Here is a 22,167-nt window from a genome sequence, read left to right as displayed (position 1 = left end):
TGGTCCTTCCTTCTGTTTTTCTTAATGTTACCACTTTCACACATGTCACAGTAGTGAAAACTGAGAAGGAAAATATAAAGGTTTTAAAACAATTGGGGGGGGTTAAAAGACTAGGAGGCAGGAGAGTGAAGTAAGCAAGGAGAAGGAGAGGTCATACAATGGAGCTGTGGATGCCAGTGGGTGGGTGGGCGAGGTGTCCTTGGGCAGCATTAGAGTGGTTGTGAATGGAGGGGGTAAGAACGCAAGCCATTCAAAATTGGGGGTCTTAGATACTGGTATATATAGAAAAGAACCCTTATCAGAAAAAAAAGTGCCAGAAATGAGCTGCATTTGTACCAGGCCAGCTCAAAATGTAGTCAATAAACCAGTTTCTTCAGTTTCAGCTGGCCTTTCTTTTTAAGAAAAAGCTAATGGGAAAGTTATAAGTAAATACTGCTCTCCCATAAGTGGCCACAAAGGAGGGATGGGGAAACAAAGCCAGACACCAACTCTGTCCATGCATTGAGTCTGGCAGGGTGTAAAGGCAGCTAAAAGGCTACCTCTATCAGCCGTCATAGTTTTCTTTTTTCCTTGTTTATTATACAGGATTCTTAACAGATGTTGAAAAAGCTTTAAACGGCTGCTTTTACAAAACCACTGTGTTGTGTTAATGACACAAGTCACCACCACCGTGGTTCTCCCCACCTCATTCTCCTCACTTTCTCTTCTGATCTTTGTCTTTCTTTGTCCCCAAACAGCAAATGTCACCCTGGATCCGGACACAGCAAATCCCCGCCTCCTTCTGTCTGAGGATCGCAAAAGCGTGAGCTTTGAATACAGACGTCAAGATTTGCCCAACAACCCGGAGAGATTTGACCTGTGTCGTTACGTGTTGGGACGTGAGGGATTCACCTCAGGCAGACATTTCTGGGACGTCACTGTGCAAAGTTTGGGAGCCTGGGCTATAGGGGTGGCCAGGAAGTCTGTATGGAGGAAAGGCCATATTGAATTGAAAACTGAGGAAGGGATCTGGGCTGTGAGGAAATGGGATTGTGGCCACAAGGCCTCCGACCTTCCTGAGCAATCTTTTCTGCCCCTGAACATGTTGGCCTCTCCCAATTTGAAGAGACACTTGTACAGCAGGCCGAGGCAAAGAGGCAGTCCCGAAACAAGCAAAATCAGGGAGCTGGACAGGGGACAGATTGTATTTGATTTCAGTGTGGAAGGGATTGTCACTCTCAAACTGGCCTTCTCAGCCACACTAGACGCTGTTCCAAGACCTCTATACAGAGCATGCTACCATAATCTCTCGAGACTGAAGGATGCCTACTACTTGTTTAACATCATTTTGATTTACCTGGACACTGCGCAATACCTAGAAATAACCGTTCTGCGGGGGTGGGGTGGGGGAAGAAACTACAAGACAAGAATCCAAAGAGAGACAGCTGAGATAAAATGGTGGACACTCACTTCAATGGATTCAGTATAAGTCAAGGCTTCTTAGGGCACTACCAAATATAAAACACTACAATAATTGTAGTATGCCTAGTGTATCTCCCAGATATGTTTCCCTCCTTAACAGATCCCTCTTTAAAAACTTCAAAGGTAACCAGAGTATCTTAACTCATGTTTTTCTTCCTTCTATCTATTGCCTGGAGTAATTCTCCCAGCATCTTTAAAAAAATCACTAAAACAGAACTGAATATCAAACAATACTCCTAAAAGCAATTAATAACTGTAAAAAGTCAATCCCCTTAGTATAACTGCATTACCTTTGGTTCTGCCATTGTTATTCCATGCCAGGGATTCTTACACACTTTTACAGTACTAGTACAGTGGACCCTCTACTTACGGAATTAATCCTTATTGGAATGGTGTCTGCAAGTCGTAAAGTCTGTAGGTCGAATCTCCATTGACCTACAATGCATTGAAAACCGATTAATCCCATAACCGGCGGTTTTTATTCTATTTTTGTTCCATTTTGTTTTTTTTTCTGGTCTGTAAGTCGATTCTCCGGCTGCAAGTCGAATCTAAATTTTGCAGCCAGAGAAGTCTGTAACTCAAAAAGTCTGTAAGTCGAGCCATCTGCAAGTCGAGGGTCCACTGTACTTGAATGGATCTGAATATCAACAGCGGCTAACCCCCCAGTGCTAATTCACACATTTTGCAAATTTCTACCCAACCAGTTTCTGCATTTTGATGGCATGTATACATGCATAAAGGGACATGGTGGCGCTGCAGGTTAAACTGCAGAAGCTCTGTGCTGCAAGGTCAGAAGACCAGCAGTCGTAAGATTGAATCCATGCAACAAAGTGAGCTCCCAACGCTTGTTCCAGCTCCCGCCAACCTAGCAGTTCGAAAGATGTAAATGCAAGTAGATAAATAGGGACCACCTCGGTGGGAAGGTAACAGCGTTCCGTGTCTAGTCGCGCTGGCCACATGACCACGGAAACTGTCTTCGGACAAACGCTGGCTCTATGCCTTGGAAATGGGGATGAGCACCACGCCCTAGAGTTGGACACGACTAGACTAAATGTCAAGGAGAACCTTTACCTTTATACATGTATAAACATCTGCCATATGGTATCTCTCTCTTAGAATCTTAGAACTGCAAAGTTGGAAGGTACCCTATAAATCATAGAGTTAAGCCGCTATCATTTGTTGAAAAACAGCAATGACAGTTGTTTGGTGTTTGAATAAGAAGTGATTAAATGATGAAAAAATAGTCTGCTTCTGGAATTTTCTCTTGTGTGCTGTCACTTTGTGAATGGTAATGAGCACAAGAGGGTACCCTGTAGAGCATCTTGACTGCTGCCCTTGGTGTGGTCAGCGTTCAGGCTGCCCTTTGCTATGTAAAGCTTGGCATCCTTTTTCCTGCTGGCAATGCAGGCACAATATTGTGCAGCAATATTCGGCCATTTCCTGGCTTTTTGAATCGTGGCTACAGAAGCACAATATCCCATAGTCATAAACCAGAGGGTTTTTTAAAAAAAGAACTGAATAGTGGTCTAAACTAATTAGGGCCAAGGCCAGTTCTTTTCACGGTTCTAAAGCACCCTTGACCCAGTGGGGTATAATGGTTAGAGCGAGGGACCAAGTCTCTGGAAACCAGGGTTCGAATCCCACTTGGTCACCGAATGTGACTGGGACAATAGAACTCCTAAAACCAGTCCTTAAAGAGCTGACTTACTCTGAACGCCTTGTTAGGGTCACAATAAGTCAGTTCTGATTTGACGGCTCATAACAAAAACAAAGCACACTTGAAAGAATGATACTGTACTATGTATTAGCAACACTAATGAGAAGCAACTATGTATGCCAGGAGAGAAATAAAACAAAGCCAGGTTATTTTGTTCTGGGAACCAAGAAAGAGAAGAAACATAAAGAAATTGAAGCGACTGAATCTTTGCAGAAGATTCTGCAAAGCAGATTCCAGCTTTAAGCAGCACTCTTTCATATCCCCATCGACGATCAATCCATTCTTCAAGACTCTCGACTCAGCCACTCATCTATGTGCTCAGCCAATAGATTGGTTGGGTCTGTGATTCTCTTACCAGGAGCCTGGCGCCGCTTCGGTCACATGATGAGCAATGAGAACCTTGCGTGCAATCAACGAGCGCGCCTGCGCAGACGCACTTTTGAAGGAAACCGGGTAATGGATAGTTCTCAAAAAAAAAAAGCAGGAGACTGGATGGAAACAGGATCCCTAGAAATCGGGGAGTAGGAGGGGAGAGTGGGTGGCTATTGCTGGAGGTTCAAGGTGGAATAGGAAACAAACCAGCAGGAAGAGTGATATACTGTACTTACAAGTGGGTAAGTAGTGAAAAAGGATGGAGAAAGCCGTGGGAAAAAAATGCCTCCCCATTGAAATGGCTTTTAACTCTCTTTTTTTTTTCCTTGCCCATCTATCTGCAGGCTGAAGGGCCGGTGATCCCGCAGGCAGAGAAACAAAAGCGCCCAGCCTTGAAATTGCACCGCGCAACTCGCATGGCATCGTCTTAAGGCGCCTTGAGACCCTCTTCTTAAAAGGAGGAAGGAAAGGAAGGTTAAAAAATAAAAATAAAAAGATAAATCTGCTGTCTTGGGTCCCTGCTAGGGGAGACAAGCGGAATAGATATCAAATATAAACACTTCAAACTGCCAGGCGGTTCTTAAACAACAAATGCACTGTCTTAAAATAAGTAAAACTGAAACCTTCCACAAAAACGCTGGTTTTTGTCTACTGTTGAGTGACACCTTCTCCTCTAGCCTCATAGAAAGATGATGAACCTTCACATTTTCCAATGCTGTTTTCTCATTGCCTGTTTCAGATAACAGATTACTTCTCTCTTTCTCTCTCCTCCCCCCTCCCTCTGCTTTTAGACCAAGGCTCTGCCGAACATCACCCCTGTCACCCCTTCCTGTCTCAAAAGCAACACTGGAACAATCAAGATCCTTACTGGATCACCAGTTTTTTTGGGAAGTGGAAATGGCTGCAACAGAATGGCCTCAGGTAAGGGGGAAAAGGCCACCCGTTCCCTCAGGTAGATTAGAAAATAGATAGAGCAAATGGAATTGAGGGCCAGAGCCATGATCACGGAGTGGCCTTGGCTTCTAGATGGGCAGTATATATAAAAAATTTATTATATATATATTGGGGCATATGCTTCTCTCTTCCCTTGGTGATTCAAACAGAGTGAGTTAGCCCAGGAGGGTATAATGGATAAAGCGACAGATTAGGACTGAGGAGACCTGGGTTCACAGTCCAGGTCAGCTGTGGAAACTCAAGAGGTTAAGAACATTCCTTTAAAATCACACACATCGTGAAAACTCAGTTTTAAGGTTACCATAAGTTAGATGCAGCTTGATAGCTCATAACACATGTACAAATACAGTTATAAGAATTTGCCAACTTTTTTGGAAGCTGCCTCTTCTACCTCCTGGTAGGCCAGTCCTGTGTGGAAGGTTCTTATTAATGGGTAAGAAAGACAAAGAAAGATGTTAAGGGCACTTTTTTTGGTCCTATTGGAGTTTCTATTGGAGGCAATGTTGATGAGTTTGGGGAATGCCCTTGGATCTCAGATAGACTGCACCCATTTATTTTATTTATTTGTTTTATATACTGCCCCATTCATGCAAAAGCCCCATGGCATTGCTGCTTTCTTTTTAATACGAACCAAGAGGATGGACAAAAGTGCAGATATTTCCAAGCCAATTGTTCAGAGAAAGATAAGTAGTTACTGGAATACAGGATGTTGCCTCGTACCAGGTCCTACCATTAGGCCCTACTATCTTTTTCCTTTACTCTGAATGGCAGCAGCACATCCGGGTGTCAGGCAGAGTTCCCCCCCCCCCCCATTGTCCATTAAATAGTTTAAAAGTCACTTCATTGGAAAAGGAAAATACCTGTGGCAGCACTGCCTCTGATACAGATTGGCTGGCATTTTATGACAGCTGTCACATTTGACCCAAGCGGAGAACTGATCTTGGGCGGAAGCTAAAAGGGGATTGGACAGATTCCTGGAGGAAAAGCCCATCGCAGGTGACAGGCCATGATGGGGATGTATAATCTCCAGGCTTAGAAGGAAGGGACCTCTAAATGCCAGATGCAGGGAAGGGGGATCAGGACACAGGTATCTAGTTGTCGCGTGCGCTCCCAGAGGCATCTGGTGCAGCCACTGTGAGATCCAGGAAGCTGGACTTGATGGGCCCTTGTCCTGATCCAGCCGGGCTCTTCTGATGTTCTTATGTTCTTTCTTTTGAGAGGAAGATAGCCCAAAACAAGAGTCCAGGGCAGCAGTTTATGTATCCTGTTAGAACTTTTATTAAAGATAAAATCTGACCCATGCAGTGGAGCACCCTCAGACTTAAAGACTGCTATTTTTGCACTATTGATGTAGATATTTTCTTTTAGAAGGAACAGAGGAGACGGTAGGTAAAAGATAGCAAAAGAGGACCAAACATTTGTTGAGACCAGAAAGTTCTTCAGATAATTGAAGGAAGCAGTGAATTTCAAATTGTCTTCTTTCAATGAACATCTGAGAAAACTATACCTTTTCTAGGACTGAAATGGTGGCATTCTTTCTAGGGCAGGAAGGAATTGCAGTAATCATCTTTTTTAGAAAAAAATTTTTAGGAAGACTGTAGTTCAGAAATTAAGGGTAGGAATTAGAAGCAGAAAGTCCCTGGAACAAGAAGCGTCCGTCTCCTGGACTAGACAGTTTCTCCATCATACTCTGTATTGACTATTTTGACTGGCAGCAGCTTGTCAGGATTTCAGAGGGAAAGGCATCGTCCACATTACCTGCTACACCAGTTCCCTTTAATCAGAGAGCCAAGAGATTTTTCTCTGGACCTTCTGTATTCAAAATGTTTGCTATCACTGGGCTGTAACCTATTCCTTCAAGCCCCTGTTTCCTTGTCCCCTCAAATGGTGTCTTTCAACTGCAGTTCATAGTGCTTCCTTACCCAGAAAGGGTTAGTATAAGGATTCCAGACATAATGTATGTGAAAAAATATTTTTTTTCTCTCGCCCAGAATCCTGTGACTTTTTCAGATGTGGCTCTATATTTCACAGAGGGTCAGTGGGCTTTGCTGGATCATAATCAGAGAGCTTTGTACTGGGAAGTCATGCAAGAGAATTATGACCATGTGGCTTGCTTAGGTAAGGATCCTGTTTATGTCCTTTCACCAAAACTATGGTAACTTAATATTTTTTGGTTTGATTTCTTTCAAGAGGGCCTTCAGAAGGAATGGGGGGGGGGTCAGAGAAGGTTTGGAAATAGGAAGTCTTTCCCATAAACATCCTTGACTTGTGTTTGTTTCACCAGTTTTCAGAGTCCTCTGTTTATGTAAGATCAGAAGCTGCTTTGATTTTTTTTTTAAAAGGAGGCATTGGGAAGTTGAAACCGTGTATCAGCATAAAAGAGGAGTTAAAATAAAATACAGTGGTGCCTTGCATAACAAGCGCCCCGTTTAACGACGAATCCGCATAGTGATGCGGATTTTGCGATCGCAAAAGTGATCACATTGCGATGTTTTGAATGGCAAAACATCGCATTGTGATGATTGGTAAGCGTTTCGCTTACCGATCTTCGCATTGCAATGTTTTGCCAACAGCTTATCGGCCAAAATGGCCGCCGGGTCAACAAAACGGCCGCCTGCAGCGTTTTTGCGTGGTTCCCTCGCTTACCGAGGCGGTGAAAATGGCGGCCGGATGGAAGATCTTCGCATAACTGAGTTTTTCCCCCATAGGAATGCATTAAATGGGGTTTAATGTGTTCCTATGGGTTTTTTTGCCCCATATAGCGACAATTCCGGATAGCGACGATTTATCCGGAACGGATTATCGTCGCTATGCGGGGCACCACTGTAGTGCTGTAAATTAATGAGAATTTAAATGGCAAATCAACCCTAAACTACCTCTGGTGACAAAAATGTATAAGCTGAGCCTGTCTTACCTTATTTTATCTTATATTTATTTTATTTTATTTTTATCTTATATTTATTTATTTAATTAACATATGCCGCCCACACTACCCAAAGGTCTCAGGGCAGCTTAAAAAAATTGAATACAGTGGTGCCTCACACAACGATGTTAATTGGTTCCAAAAAAATCAACGTTGTGTGAAACATCGTTCTGTGAAACACCATTTCCCATAGGAATGAATTGAAAACCGGTTAATCCGTTCCAATTGGAACGGATTGCCATCGCTGAGTAAAAATCCCCATAGGAAACATCGCTGTGTGAAACAATGTTTCCTATATTGGAATGTATTGAAGCCGACTCAATACATTTCAATGCCTTTGCGAAGTCCTTTTTCGCTCCTGTAAAAGTGTCTTACAATGTTTGGAAGCTGTTTTAAATGATTGCAATGGTTAGTCCACCTCCTGAAACCTACGCAAACTGATTTTGGTGTTGTTCTGACACTTCGTTAATTTATGATGATTTTTTGTTTTTTCCATTGGAAACCATTAGACAGACCATCCAATGGTTTCCAATGGAGAAAATTCAAAAAATCATCATAAATTAACGAAGTGTCAGAACAACACCAAAATCAGTTTGCATAGGTTTCAGGAGGTGGACTAACCATTGCAATCATTTAAAACAGCTTCCAAACATTGTAAGACACTTTTACAGGAGCGAAAAGGGAGATCGTTGTGTGAAAATCCCCCATAGGAAACATCGCTGTGTGAGGCAGCAAATTTAACAGAAAAAGGCATCGTTGTGTGAATTCATCGTTGTGTGAGGCACTCGTTGTGTGAGGCACCACTGTACAATAAAAGATAAAAAACCTTAGGCACATCCTGCGAAGACAGGGATCTCTGGCAAAGGCAGTCATGCTGGGAAAAGTGGAAGGCAGCAGGAAAAGAGGAAGACCAAATACGAGATGGGTTGACTCTCTAAAAGAAGCCATGGGCTTGAGTCTACAAGAGCTGAGCAGGGCTGTTGAGGTCAGGACTTTTTGGAGACTGCTCATTCATAGGGTCACCATACGTCAGAGGCGACTTGATAGCATGGAACAACAACAACCGATGACCCTCCAGGACGGATGGTCTGAACCCTTCTGATATAAAAGATCAGGTGGAACTGCCTCCCATGTTTGGCATCCTGTAGCCAACAAGATGCCCGTGTAAAGTCCAGAAGCCTGGCTTCCAGGCAATAGGTGTGTCGGTATCGCCCACAAAGATACAAAAAAGTCTAGTGTTGAATTGAATTAGCATAATAACTGTTTGTAAATAGCTGGGGAATTTCATAGTAAGTTCTGCCTTCTTCGGGAGCATCGGGACTTCAATTTCGCTAGTGCTTGTTCCCACCAAATTGCTTTTGCCCAGTGTGATTAGTACTCAGCTCAATCCTTCACACTTCCTCCCTTACACTTTGCGTTCTTGAGCAGGATTTTCACCTCGTCAAGCCAGGTTTGCTCTCCAAGCTTGAGCAATGCCCATGGTTTCCAGACCAAGATGTCTTGAATGGAGCTTGGATTGTAGCCAAACACAGGTGAGGGAGGGGGAAAACCTAAGGCATAAGAATTGTGTGTTTGCATTATACTCTAGAGCAGGAGTGGATGGCTATTTGGATGTTATTGCCCTGCAGTTTCCCTTTAGCTTTGCCAGTGATGAAGGTGAAATGGATTTTTAGTCCAGCAACATCTGGAGGGCTACACATACCTCCCCTCCTACAGAAATATGTGACCAAATCAGTTTCCTTTCTTGTCTGGTCCCGGAGATCAGTCTACCTGTTTAAACTTCCACTTTTTTATCTGATCAGGGCTTCCTGGCATGACAGTGAAATTGGAACAAGAAAAGGAGCCACCGGATCTGCTTCAGTGGGAAGAAAAGACTTTCCCAGGTACTAGCTGAGGTCTCGTATAGACCACTGGGGGTGGGGCTTTCTCTATGAACATTTGCGCCATAAACATACACCTCCTAGTCGTTTGTTGCAGTGCATCGAAAGATTTCTCCACAACCTCTGGAGGGAAGATGGCAGATCTTCCAGCATTTGTACAACAGTATGGCTTCTCTGCCATTTACCCTTTCTTCTTAATGTCGTTACATTGTAGATAGGGTTATGCCAGCTATGCCTTGTGAATGATCACCTCTATTATTTTGCATATATTTAAGTTGTAGCATAATGATCAGTCTGTACAGTGGTGCCTCGCTTAACGGGCGCCCCGTTTAACGATGAATCCACATAGCGACGATGTTTTTGCGATCGTTTTTGTGATCGCATTGTGACGTTTTAAATAGGAAAAAATCGCTTTGCGATGATCGGTACCCTGTTTCGCTTACCGATCATCGCATAGGGAGGAAGTGTTCTGGTGGGATTTGAAGGATGGAGCTGAGTACTAATCACACTGGGCAGAAGCAGCTGATCAGCGGTTCCAGAATGGCCACGGGGTAAAAAAAATGGCTGCCCGCTGTGTTTTCGCCCGGATTCCTTGCTTACCAGGCAGTGAAAATGGCCGCCGTGTGGAGGGTTTTTGCTTAAAGGTGAGTTTTAAGCCCATAGGAATGCATTGAAGGGATTTTAATGCATTCCTATGGGCTTTTTAAAACCGCATAGCAACGAAATCCCTTTGCAGCAATTTTTGCTGCACGGATTATCGTCGCTATGCGGGGCACCACTGTATTTTCTTCCCTGCATTTCACTCAGGCCTTAGTGTAGATGTAAGCAAGCACAACTGGTGAGGCTGCTGTATTTATATCCTTCCTTGTGAGTTGGGACTATTAAGGCAAAGGTCCCCAATCCCTGGTCCGTGGCCCGGTACCGGTCCGTGGCCTAAGCTGGACCAGGCCGCAGAGACAGGCCTCCCCCTGCCCTCCCCTCATGCACTCGCCCCCACACAGCTGATTTGTGTATGCATATGCGCTCCAGCACACCCATGCAAGCACCACACCACTGTTTGCACATGCTCATTCACGCATGAGACAGAGAGAGCACTCATTTGTACATATGCATGAGCGCGGGGGGTGCCCCACCTTCCCCAGCCGGTCCGCAAGGTGAAAAAGTTTGGGGACCTCTGTATTAAGGCATCAAGCTTATTTTCCAGTTTCCTGGTTTTCAAACCTAAGCTCCTGTCCTAATTTGCCATGAGGCAAAGAGGTGAAATAATAAATTGTATATGTATACCTATATGTACATGTAACTATATGCATAAGCTGTCTGAGTAGCTCAGTGGTTTAGGTCTCTGGCTGCAGAGACAGAAGTTGGGGATTCGATTCGCTACTGTGCCTCCAGAGAGAAGAGCCAGATTGGGTGGCCTTGGGCAAGCTGCACAGTCCCAGGGCTCCCCATAGAGGAAAGGAATGGGAAACCACTTCTATGTATTCTCTGTCTAGAAAACCCCCAAAATATTTATTATATGTCAGAATTAATTGGAAGGCACACCGTTAATACTATTAAGTATATGCATAAATGTGTAGGATATGCAAATAATGCATATCTGTGTAAGTATTATTACTCTACACTATTACTAGATTTCTATGAACATTCTTCAACAACCTTTGCAGACAATTTAATGACCCAATTTACAATCTTGCTGATCTCTGCATATTGTCTGGTATTACTGAAATGATATATTCACTTTATTCGTGAAGTGCAAAAGTATCACCAGGTAATGTAAGGGGTAATTATCCAGAGACTCCAAATTGTTCAGAAAAAATATGCACACCCCCTAAGGCATATACAGTGGTGCCTCGCTTTACGATTGCCCCACATTACGACAAAACCACATTACAACGATCTTTTTGCGATCGCAATTGCGATTGCAGAACGATGGTCTGAATGGGTTTTTTTCGCTTTGCAATGATCGGTTCCCTGCTTCCGGAACCAATTCTTCGCAAAAAGACGATTTTCGGACAGCTGATCGGCGCTTTCAAAATGGCCCTTGCAAGACGGCCAACGAAAATGGCCGCCCTATGGAGGATCTTCGCTGTACGATGAGTTTCCAGGCCACTGGAACGCATTGAAGGGGTTTCAGTACGTTTCAATGGGCTTTTTATTTTCGCATTACGACGTATTCGTTCTACAGCGATTTCGCTGGAACGAATTAACGCCGTAATGCGAGGCACCACTGTAGCATAGAACTCACTATGACTCACTGAAGCTGACCGAAAGTAGAGGCTAGATTAGTCAGCACTGCAGAGCCAAATATAGAGGGCTAATGGTTGTTGTGGGTTTTTCGGGCTCTTTGGCTGTGTTCTGAAGGTTGTTCTTCCTAACGTTTCGCCAGTCTCTGGCCGGCATCTTCCGAGGACAGCACTCTGATACTGGACTAAATGGATGTTTAGATTTATTCAGGATAGCTACTATATTTTAGCCAGGTTTGTCTCTCGAACATCGTCAAGAGAAATGCATAAGAAATTCACATTTTCTTTTCCCCCGGGGTTTTTTCTCTCAGATATAAGCCTTTTCTTCTGGCTCACCCAGCCTCTGGAGAGAGAAGAGAGATCTTTCTGAAATATCTCCCCTTCTTTCTGTTTCTCCTCTCCTTTTTACAGAGTTCACCGTGGGGTCTCCTCCTCAATCCAGAAGGAACAGGAGAGAAGGAATAAAAAGAGCAGGAGCAGATCCGGTAAGAGATTTTCTAGAGCTACTGATGGGTTTGTCTTGGGGAAGGGAGGAACACAACCAAAGAGCAATAAAAAGAAGTTCTGCATGTGCAAAACAGCACCATCCAGATCTTCTCCTGGTGCTCAGTGCTCCAGTGTGCTCCCAAAGCAGTCCCCGTAAGTGTAACAGTCAGATCTAGTTCACGTTCCTTGTCAGTAACTCCAAACATTGGTGCTTCCATGCACACCTGCAGTCTGTGGCTAAGTTTATAAATGCTCCCTAGTCTTTCCCTTCCCTTTCACCGAAAGAGTGAGGGGTCAGGGATGGGACTCTACTTTCTGTCAACTTCCTGTCAGTAATGGTTTATTTTCTATATGCTTAAACAAGGCCAGTTCTACCATTAGACAGGGTGAAGCACCTGTATCCAGCAGCAAATACTTCAGTCTGTCACTGCATTTTTGTTGACAGGGATCCCTTGTATACCCAAAAAAGGTTGGCTTGATTTGGGTTTGGGGCACTCCAACTTAGACGTGTGGGTTTATTGCCCCAATTCAAAAACAGACAAAGGTCTTGGATCAACTCTGCTTTTAGGTTAGGGCTGGATGCCTTAAACCTGTGGAAGGGAAGGAACAAATATGTCAGCCTTTCTTAGCGCAAATCGCGGTTTTAGCAGAGTGATTCGCAGTCCAGACAGTCCAGAAATAACTCATGCACAGTCCAGCAGCATTTCCTTCAGCAACGTGTATTTACAGCAGTATTTACAGCAGTCTGGCAGCATAACGTGTAGAAGTGATCTTCAAGCAGGAAGATACAACTGACTGTACAACTCACACATATGTACATATACAGGACCAATCAAATCACACATTGCATCATCCCTGAGTTGCATCATCCATGAGTTGCATCAGCACTGCTGAGTCATCCTGACTCAGTTTTAACACACCTGATCAATATGGATTCTCATTAATACACTCCATTCTGCTCAGGCCTGTAATTTTCCTTGACAAAATATGACCCCCATGAGCCTGCCTACCACTGTCTTATATAATGAGAAAGTGGGATTACAGCCTTGAAGTACTCTTCTTTTATATGTGGAGGGCTAAAGGTATGGGTTGGGGAAATGTTCAAAGCCCCCTGTCTGAATTCCAGAGTGGCTCAGCTGTGCCACGTACTTGTTTCTCTGTACTTGAAGAGATCTGAAGTACGGGCTGTTTTCTGCTTGCAGGAACTGGTGACCTTTGAGGATGTGGCTGTGTGTTTCACGAAGAAGGAGTGGGACCTGCTGGATTGGAGCCAGAGATTATTGTACAAGGAGGTCATGATGGAAAACTGTGAGAACGTCTTCTCTCTTGGTAAGAAAATGGCTTCTCTCTGAATCCATTATGTTTCTCATATTGAATTTGCAGTTGGTTGACAAAAGACGGGTCTTGAGGCCCAAGTGAACCACACAACCCTCTGTTGGAAGTTCACAACCAATTTTGTGGTCCAGTAACTTACTTGGATATGTTTGCAAACTGTTTTGTTTGTTTGCTTGTCTCCCTCCTTAAAAAAGGACCTAAGGGGGCTTATATCATTAAAAACACAATATTAAAAGCAAAAGACAGTAAATTATTCAAATATTTTTAAAGAATGATTAACATATTAAAAATGTTAGGCAAAAGCATTACTAAAACAAGCTACAAACGATACCATTTTTGAAATCTCTCCTAGGCAGTTAGTTGCTAATGGAAAGCTTGTCTGTAAAGAAAAGGCTTTGCCTGCTTAGAGAATGACAGCAGAGATGGGGCCAGGCTGACCTCCAGTGGGAGGGAGTTCCAGAGTCTGGGAGCAGCCACAGAGAAGGCCCTGTCCTGGATCCCCACCAAGCTCACCTATGAGGATGGTGGGACTGAGAGAAAGGCCTCCCCTTTCTTAACACTGTTGAATGTAACTAATAAAACTACAATGCTGGCAATGAGATTTTCCCTTCTGGAGATTTTTCCAGCAGAGAACATAGAATACAAAATGGAGGTCTGGGAAAAGCCTTTGCACCAAGAGAACACACAGGCAGGAAATGCACAATGTATTCTGAAGGCCTTAGGTTTACGTACTTCTCCTGAGGATTTTCAAACAAATAGAAATTTCAAAAAGTTATTCATCAAGCAGGATGGTACAAAGAGGCAGGACGTTTTGATAGTGACAGATAGAGAATATATGGACACTTTCTCAGGAAGGTAAGAAACAATTCTTATTCCATCCATTTTCGCACATACCAGCTGCACAGATTGCCTTTAATTTTAGAGAAGAAAGACTTCTTTGAAATGAAATATCCTGCTGAGGATTCTACAATGGAACAGGTTGGTATCAAACCCTGATCTGAAGCTAAGCTAATGGTGGTGGATACTCAGAATGCAATTTCCAGGTAACTTCTGTTTTAAACATAATTTAAGACTACAGACAGATCTAAAAGCAGTATTAGTTCAGGAATAATATTCTATAACCGATAAAATCTCCTCAGTTTAATAAATGTGATGGCCATAGTATCTTTCAAAAGTGCAAACAACAACGACAACGACGATGATGATGATTATGATGATGATGATGATGATGATGATGATGATGATGGGCAGTTGAGTGAATTACTGATCCTCCCTGATCTTTTCTTCCCCCAACTAACTTTCCAGTCTTAACGCCCGAGCTCATTTCTGGAACCGTGCAGGGGAAAGCGCGGTGGCTGCCAGAATCTCAGGATCTGGGTGGAATGGTCATCTTGGATACCAGATCAGGTGACTCACTGGGTAAGTCAGCTGGAGACAAAACACAAAACCCTTCTTAGAAAAAAAAAACGTTGGCAATAACTCTGCCACCATAATATTTGGAAGATCATTTTCAAACAGGAATTGGACCTCGGATGGTCAGGGGCTGTGCTGGGATTTTCTGAACCCATAGGGTGGCTTTAACTCTTGCGGAGCAACATTGCCAAATTTCCTGCTATGGTGGTGACAAAAACCCTTGCACTTGTTGGCCCAAATCCTGTTGCTGAGCGTAGTCATCCACACTAGAGCAACCCCTGCTGAATCAATAGGGATTTGATGGGTACAGTTCTGCCACAAGTTCCATTGATTCAAATGGGCCTCCTTTGATTGTAACTTGTGATGCTGAAGCAAGTCATGGTGAAAAGAGCCCCATTTGAATCAGTGGAACTTTTGTTAGAATTGACTCACCAAATCCCCATTGATTCAGGGGGGCTATTCTAATGAGGAGCCGACTGGAGAGCTCAGTGGTTTTGATATCCGGCTGCGGAGCTAGAGGTTGAGAGTTTGATTCCCCCACTGGGCCTCCTGGGAGAAGAGCCAAGCTGTGTGACTTTGGGCAAGATGCACCATCCCAGGATGCCCCCAGAAGAAGGGAATGGGAAACCACTTCTAAATACTCTCTACTTGGAAGACCCTCAAAAGGGTTGCCGTATGTCAGAATTGATGGCACGTGATGATGATGGTGATTACTGTAGTGCTATTTCCTCTGATAAACAAGATTTTAGCCCATGTTTACAAATAGACTCACATTTCTAGGAGTGTGGCTGTAAACAATGTATGCTGAAAAAGTTTTATCTCTTCCCCCCCATTACCATTTTAGCAATAAAACCCTCCCATTAAATTCTCTGTTCCTCTGGTGTGTTCTAGTACTGTATTCACATGGTTTGTTCTAGTACAGTGGTGCCTCGCTAGATGATGATAATCTGTTCCACTGAAATCGCTGTCTAGTGAAATCATTGTCTAGCGAAAAGCAAATAGTCATCTAGCGAAAATTGGTTTGCAAAGCAGGGACCAAACATTGTCCAGCGAAATTCCTCCATAGGAATCACTGTTTTGCGAATCGCTATAGCAATTGCAAAAAGTCAATGTCTAGCGAAAAAACTGTCATGCGGGGTAACTGTCTAGCGAGGCACCACTATATTCACATAGCTTCATTTAGCTATGATTGATTTTTATTTATTTTACTGTAGGTTTTTTTACCTTCCCTCCAGGGCAACCAGGTTTTTTTGTGTGGAGTATAAAATGCATTAAAATTACAAAATGTGAAGAAGAAATGATAATAGTCTACAAACACACAATGACTCAAATCCTGTTGCTTAGTTAATGCCTGTAAAGCACAAACAACATTACTTCCAGCGGCTTCTTACTGGCTATTAATGAGTCCCCGCTTGGATTCTCGGGAGTAGACCAAGGCAACGGGCCAGCATGCACACACACCAAATCCAAGTGGTGATTGTTTCATGGCCAATAAAAAGCTGCAGTTTGCCTTCTGCGGGCATAACTAAGCAACAGGATTCTGGTCAAGAAAGCCAAGATAAACAAGTAGCAGATAGAGAAATGTCAAATCAAAATAAAACCTGCAACAATGTAAGAAAAGTGCTACGATTTGAAAGTACTAGTCATAGTTAAAATGCTTAGTAGAAGAAATCTCCTCTTCATCTAGAGCCTAAAAGACAAAATGGATGCTAAGTGCTTATGGACAAATGGTACATAATGTTGAGATCCTATTGGATATTTTACTATGCTAAGCAACAGGATTTTGGCTCATGTTTACAAATAAGAGGAATTGTAGAAGTTGCAGTGGCTAATTGATGAGGTGCTGGTCACATGACAAGTAAATCCCTGATCATATTTTTTGTGTTGGGCACCTTGTTAGTTACTTGTGGCAACTTACGCAGTTACTGTTGTATTTGCATAAATGCCCACAGGAGTCTCATCAATATATCTATTTTTCCTCAAAATGCCCTTTTCTTTCATGATATAGTTAATAGTTCTGATCCCGTTTCTCCTTGTTGAAAATTAGGATTCAGACTTGTCTATGTTTATCCTTTTTCTCAGCAGATGAGCATAAGAACATGAACATATGCAACTGCGGGAAGCATTTTAGGTACAAACTAGATCTTGCCAGACACCAAAGGACCCATGCAGAAGATGAATGGCACATCAGAGAGAAACTCTACATTTTGTGTGGGGAAAATTTTGCCCCAAATAGGGCACTTGTGCTTCACCAGAAAGTTCACAATGGAAAGAAACTGTTTCGCCCAGAAGTGTCTGGGAAATTCTGTGCTCGCAATTCAGGCATTGCAGGACACCAGAGACTGCACACTAGAGAAAGCTCCTACAAATGCCAGGAGTGTGGGAAATGTTTTTCTTGTAATTCACGGTTTGTGATCCACCAGAGAGTCCACACGGGAGAAAAACCTCACCAGTGCCAGGAATGTGGGAAGTGTTTTTCTCAGACTTCAAACCTTGTGACACATCAGAGAGTTCACACAGGAGAAAAACCATACAGGTGCCTGGTGTGTGAAAAGTGTTTCGGTTACAAGTCAGATCTTGTGACCCACCAGAGAGTTCACACAGGAGAAAAACCACACAAGTGTCGGGAGTGTGGGAAATGTTTTAATCGCAGTTCATGCCTTGTGGCGCATCAAACAGTCCACACAGGAGAAAAACTATACAAATGCCTGGAGTGTGGGAAATGTTTTGCTCAGAATTCGACCTTTTGGTGTCATCAGAGAGTCCACACAAGAGAGAAACCATATGAATGCCAAGAGTGTGGGAAGTGTTTTGCTTATAGGTCTGTCCTTGTGAAGCATATGAGGGAGCACACAGGAGAAAAGCCATATGTATGCCAGGAGTGTGGGAAATGTTTTGCTGCCAGTTCGGTGCTTGTCACACATCAGAGAATTCATGCAGGAGAGAAACCATATAAATGCCAACAATGTGGAAAGTGCTTTGCTTCTAATAAAGACATTGTGATGCATCAGAGAGTCCACAGAAGAGAAAAACCATACAAATGCAAGGAATGTGGGAAGTGTTTTGCTTGTAATTCGTGGCTTGTGACACATCAAAGAGTTCACACTGGAGAGAAACCGTACAAATGCCAGGAGTGTGGAAAATGTTTTTCAAAAAATTCAACCCTTGTGACCCATCAGAGGGTTCACACAGGGGAGAAGCCGTACAAATGCCAGGAGTGTGGGAAATGTTTTGCCTACAAGTCAGATCTCGTGGTGCATCAGAGAGTTCACACGGGAGAGAAACCGCACAAATGTCAGGAGTGTGAGAAATGTTTTGCTTACAGGTCAGACCTTGTGATGCATCAGAGAACCCACAGAGGAGAAAAACTGTATAAATGCCGGGAGTGTGGTCACTGTTATGCTTACAAGTCAGACCTTGTGACCCATCAGACCGTCCATATGGAAGGGAAACCATATAAGTGCCTGGAATGTGGAAATTGTTTTGGATCCAGTCCACAACTTGTAAAACATCAGAGAATCCACACAGGAGAGAAACCATACATGTGCCAAGAGTGTGATAAATGTTTTTTTTCCACTTCGCAGCTTGTAAAACATCAGAGAATCCATACAGGAGAGAAACCATACAAATGCCATGGGTGTGATAAATGTTTTGCTTCCAATAAAGAGCTTGTCATCCACCAGGGAGTCCACTCAGGAGAGAAACCATACAAATGCCTGGAGTGTGGGAAATGTTTTGCTTGCAGTTCACGGCTTTTAATGCACCAGAGAGTCCATACAGGGGAGAAATCACATAAATGCCAGGAGTGTGGGAAGTGTTTTACGTACCGTTCAAACCTTGTGAGCCACCAGAAAGTTCACACAGGAGAAAAACCACATAAATGCCAGGAGTGTGGGAAGGGTTTCGTTTATCGTTCAAACCTTGTGAGCCACCAGAGAATTCACACGGGAGAAAAACCATTCCAGTGCAAAGAATGTGGGAAATGTTTTGCTCAGAACTCAACCCTTATTAGACATCAAAGAATTCACACAGGAGAAAAACTACAATAACTCAGTTTTGATAGTGTTCGAAAGTTTATTTGGGAACAGAGTTGCGATTACTTTGGGTACTCGGGGTGCGGGGTCACGTCGTGTCCTTCTCAATCCAAGAGTCATTGTACCCCAGCTGCTTCTACCTTGTCAAATTCACTATCATGGTGGCTCTGAAAAGAAACCTGCTTTCTGTTTTTTAAAAACATGAATGTATTGAGTCTACACCTTGTTTGCAAACAGAATCACACCTTGAGGAGCATAAATCTATATATGTAAACAAACTGCATAGGGAGTCTCACTTGTTTAAAATACTGCTGTGTTTATACTACCAGCAATGCATGGTGTGTGGAGGGTGTTCCTGGGCTTGCATTCAGAGTGGAAGAGGGCTAAGCAATATGGACCCTGCAGGTCATGTGCTATGTCTCCCTATCTGTAGAGGATATGGGCAGTCAGATGGTATCAGTCTTTATTGAAGGTAAGTCCCATTGATATTTGCATCCCATCAGCAGTTCTACTATGAAGCTGTTCCACAACTCCTTTGCTCAGGTTTTCTCATCTAAGCATCTGGTCTGTGTCCCAGAGATGCTCTCTTGTTGTTGTTTAGTCGTTAAGTTGTATCTGACTCTTCGTGACTCCATGGACGAGAGCACGGCAGGCCCTCCTGTCTTCTACTGCCTCCCGGAGTTGGGTCAGATTCATGTTGGTCGCTTTGATGACACTGTCCAACCATCTCATCCCCTGTCATCCTCTTCTCCTCTTGCATTCACACTTTCCCAACATCAGGGTCTTTTCCAGGGAGTCCTCTCTTCTCATGAGATGGCCAAAGAATTGGAGCCTCAGCTTCAGGATCTGTCCTTCCAGTGAGCACTCAGGGTTGATTTCCTTCAGAATGGATACCGTAGGTTTGTTCTCCTTGCAGTCCAGGGGACTCTCAAGAGGCTCCTCCAGCATGCTCTCTAGTGCAGCCTCAACTTTTTCTTGGCTACAGCCATAATCACAATATGAAAGAAATATAGGCTGAATCAGGGTTGTATAAATTACATTACAAACTGTATAAGGCGGTGTGTGAAGAACTGTTTCAAGTCATCTCCTTCAGATGTGCCAGTCCCCCTCCACAGGTGATATAGCCCTCATTAAGAATGGCTGCTCTAGCAGACCACAAAAAGGGCATGAAATAAATTATTCTTCCAGCCCTCATAAAACCATAGAATAATGAAGTTGGAAAATGCTTGTAAGGCCATCAAGTTCAATCCTCTGCTCAATGCAGGAATCCAAATCAAAGCAGATCTGCCAGGTTGTTGTCTAAATTTTTCTTGAATGCATCCAGACTTGGAGCGCTCACCACCTCTTAAGGTCACTGGTTCCACTGTCGTCCTGCTCTAACAATTAGGAAGTTTTTTGTGATATTCAGCTAAAATCTGGCTTTTTGTAACTTGAGTCCAGGGATGTTTGAGAACAGATCCTGCCCCTCCTCTGTATGGCTACCTTTCACGTATATGAAAAGTACTATCATATCTCCTCTCAGTCTTTTTTTCCCTCATTGCTAAACATGCCCATTTCTTTCAGTCTTTCCTCATAGGGCTTGGTTTCCAGGCCCCTGATCATCCTTCTCACCCTCCTCTGAACTTGTTCCAATTTGTCAGCATCCTTCTTGAAGTGTGGGGTCCAGAACTGGATACAGTACTCAAGATGAGGCCTAGCCAGTGCCGAATACAGGGGAAGCAGTGCGATGTGGGAAATTCTTGTGCTCAGGCATATAAAGAAGTTTTCATTATTTTATTTATTTATTTATTTATAGTATTTTTTAACTGCACCATTACCAGTCGCTACTTTACTTGTTATGTGTTTGTTCTCTTAATTGTACTGTCAGCACCCCCAAAAGCAAGGTTCATATGGCCATGTGTAAAATACATTACAAATATGAAGTGTAAGAAGAAAACAGTGAGATGACCCAACACGTAATGCTGTCAAGATAAAATCACCCGCTACAAGTAAAAGCAACCAAACGTGTGAAATCAAAATAAAACTAGAGGAAGATAAAACTAAAGCACTCTTTTATCTTGCTATAGTTTTATTTTGGCTTCTATGTCAGATGACCAGATGGGAAAAAGACAGGATTTCTGTACCTTTAATGGTGATGTGCAGGAGAAAGGTTCAACAGGTGCAGTTTGTATTGAAAGATGCACCTGTTAGAGGATTTTGAAGAGAAAGAGGGGTGGCGAGGCATATGTATCTCCTCATGGGGGGGAAATGGGGGATATACATGACTATCAGGTTTGGGGTGGATTCAGAATGGGCTGCCACCCTATGATCCCACAGGGTCAGCATCCCCCTAACACTGGTTTCCCCCTAACCCTGCAGCTTCCCCAGCTAAATACTAGAAGCCGAAGGCTACCCAGAGTTGCTTCCCCTTTCTTGGGACCAGTAAGTCGAGCACATCCCACCTTCCAGAGCTAACAACAGCCCTGCATGGAAGACTAGAACTCAGTTTAACCCGTAGTCATGGTTCCAAGCGGTTCCTTCATAGCCAGATGGGTGGTATAAAAATCAAAGAAATTAATAAGTGGCCAGGATTGGACTTAGGGACACACTATTCCTCACTTCACTTTGGGAGGTGGTCTATGTGGGAAGCTTTCTTTTTTATTCAAGATTAGGGGGAAAGAAGCTGAATTGCTGAAAAGGAACACCCATTTAGATTAGTAATTACTGTACTATAAATGGGAAAAGTCCAGATCACAATAAATATAGGTAAGGAATGGGTACATTAGGCCCATACATACAAAATTAGGAGGAAAATAGCCTATTCTCAGAAGATCTAAGCCATAGATTTCTGAGCTCACATAGAGCACAGCGCTCGCTGGCATATTTGCATGCGGGAGCTCAAAGCATATACTCTCGCTTGGCGCTTGTGCTAAAGCATACTTACACTTTTTTCACCCTCACTCAGAGGACACCCCTCAGCCGATCCCTGTGGGACTTTCTCAGAAACATCTAACAGATGAGCAGTTCTGCCTGTACCTGCTTTGATTTCTCGTCAGGCTGCAGCAATGAGTTGTGACCCGTCTACAGCTGTCCCATCTCAGCTGGTTCAGAGTGACGTTGGGTTCACGCTTGAGAACCAGAGGGCCCTCTCTTGAGAATGGTCAGCAAGGCACTCCATCCTCGCCGGCACTAAACTTGCCTTCCCACTATCCTTTCCAGCAGCTCCAGGATGGATCTTTTCTGGCTCAGCAGTGATTTTAGCACCTAGCTGCTGCTAAGCATTTTAGAACTTCTCCATAGGCTACGGAAGGGGGTGAAATGATTGAATTTTCCTGCCAGTGGCCACCCACTCTGCCAGGGCAGAGAAACT

General features: G+C 43.5%; 1 protein-coding gene across 2 annotated transcripts in view; it reads left to right on the top strand.

Moving 5' to 3' along the window:
* Window positions 1-3,523: 3,523 nt before the first annotated feature.
* Window positions 3,524-22,167, top strand: part of LOC110069929 (uncharacterized) — a 36,779-nt gene continuing 18,135 nt past the window's right edge. The window contains exons 1-8 of one of the 2 annotated variants that reach the window (XM_078388334.1): window positions 3,524-3,792; window positions 3,895-4,471; window positions 6,496-6,622; window positions 9,230-9,310; window positions 11,962-12,035; window positions 13,239-13,365; window positions 14,677-14,790; window positions 16,870-19,096. In XM_078388334.1, coding sequence (XP_078244460.1) covers window positions 4,448-4,471; window positions 6,496-6,622; window positions 9,230-9,310; window positions 11,962-12,035; window positions 13,239-13,365; window positions 14,677-14,790; window positions 16,870-18,833 — 2,511 coding nt within the window. In that variant the 5' untranslated portion in view covers window positions 3,524-3,792; window positions 3,895-4,447 and the 3' untranslated portion in view covers window positions 18,834-19,096. Of the gene's footprint in view, window positions 3,793-3,894; window positions 4,472-6,495; window positions 6,623-9,229; window positions 9,311-11,961; window positions 12,036-13,238; window positions 13,366-14,676; window positions 14,791-16,866; window positions 19,097-22,167 lie in introns of those variants that run through there. The other variant, XM_078388335.1, reaches the window with a different exon arrangement.

Source organism: Pogona vitticeps, chromosome 2 (genome assembly GCF_051106095.1).
Source record: "Pogona vitticeps strain Pit_001003342236 chromosome 2, PviZW2.1, whole genome shotgun sequence".
NCBI classification, from domain to species: Eukaryota; Metazoa; Chordata; class Lepidosauria; order Squamata; family Agamidae; genus Pogona; species Pogona vitticeps.
The sequence above is the reverse complement of the archived record's forward strand: the minus strand, read 5'-3'. Positions and strand labels throughout refer to the sequence as shown.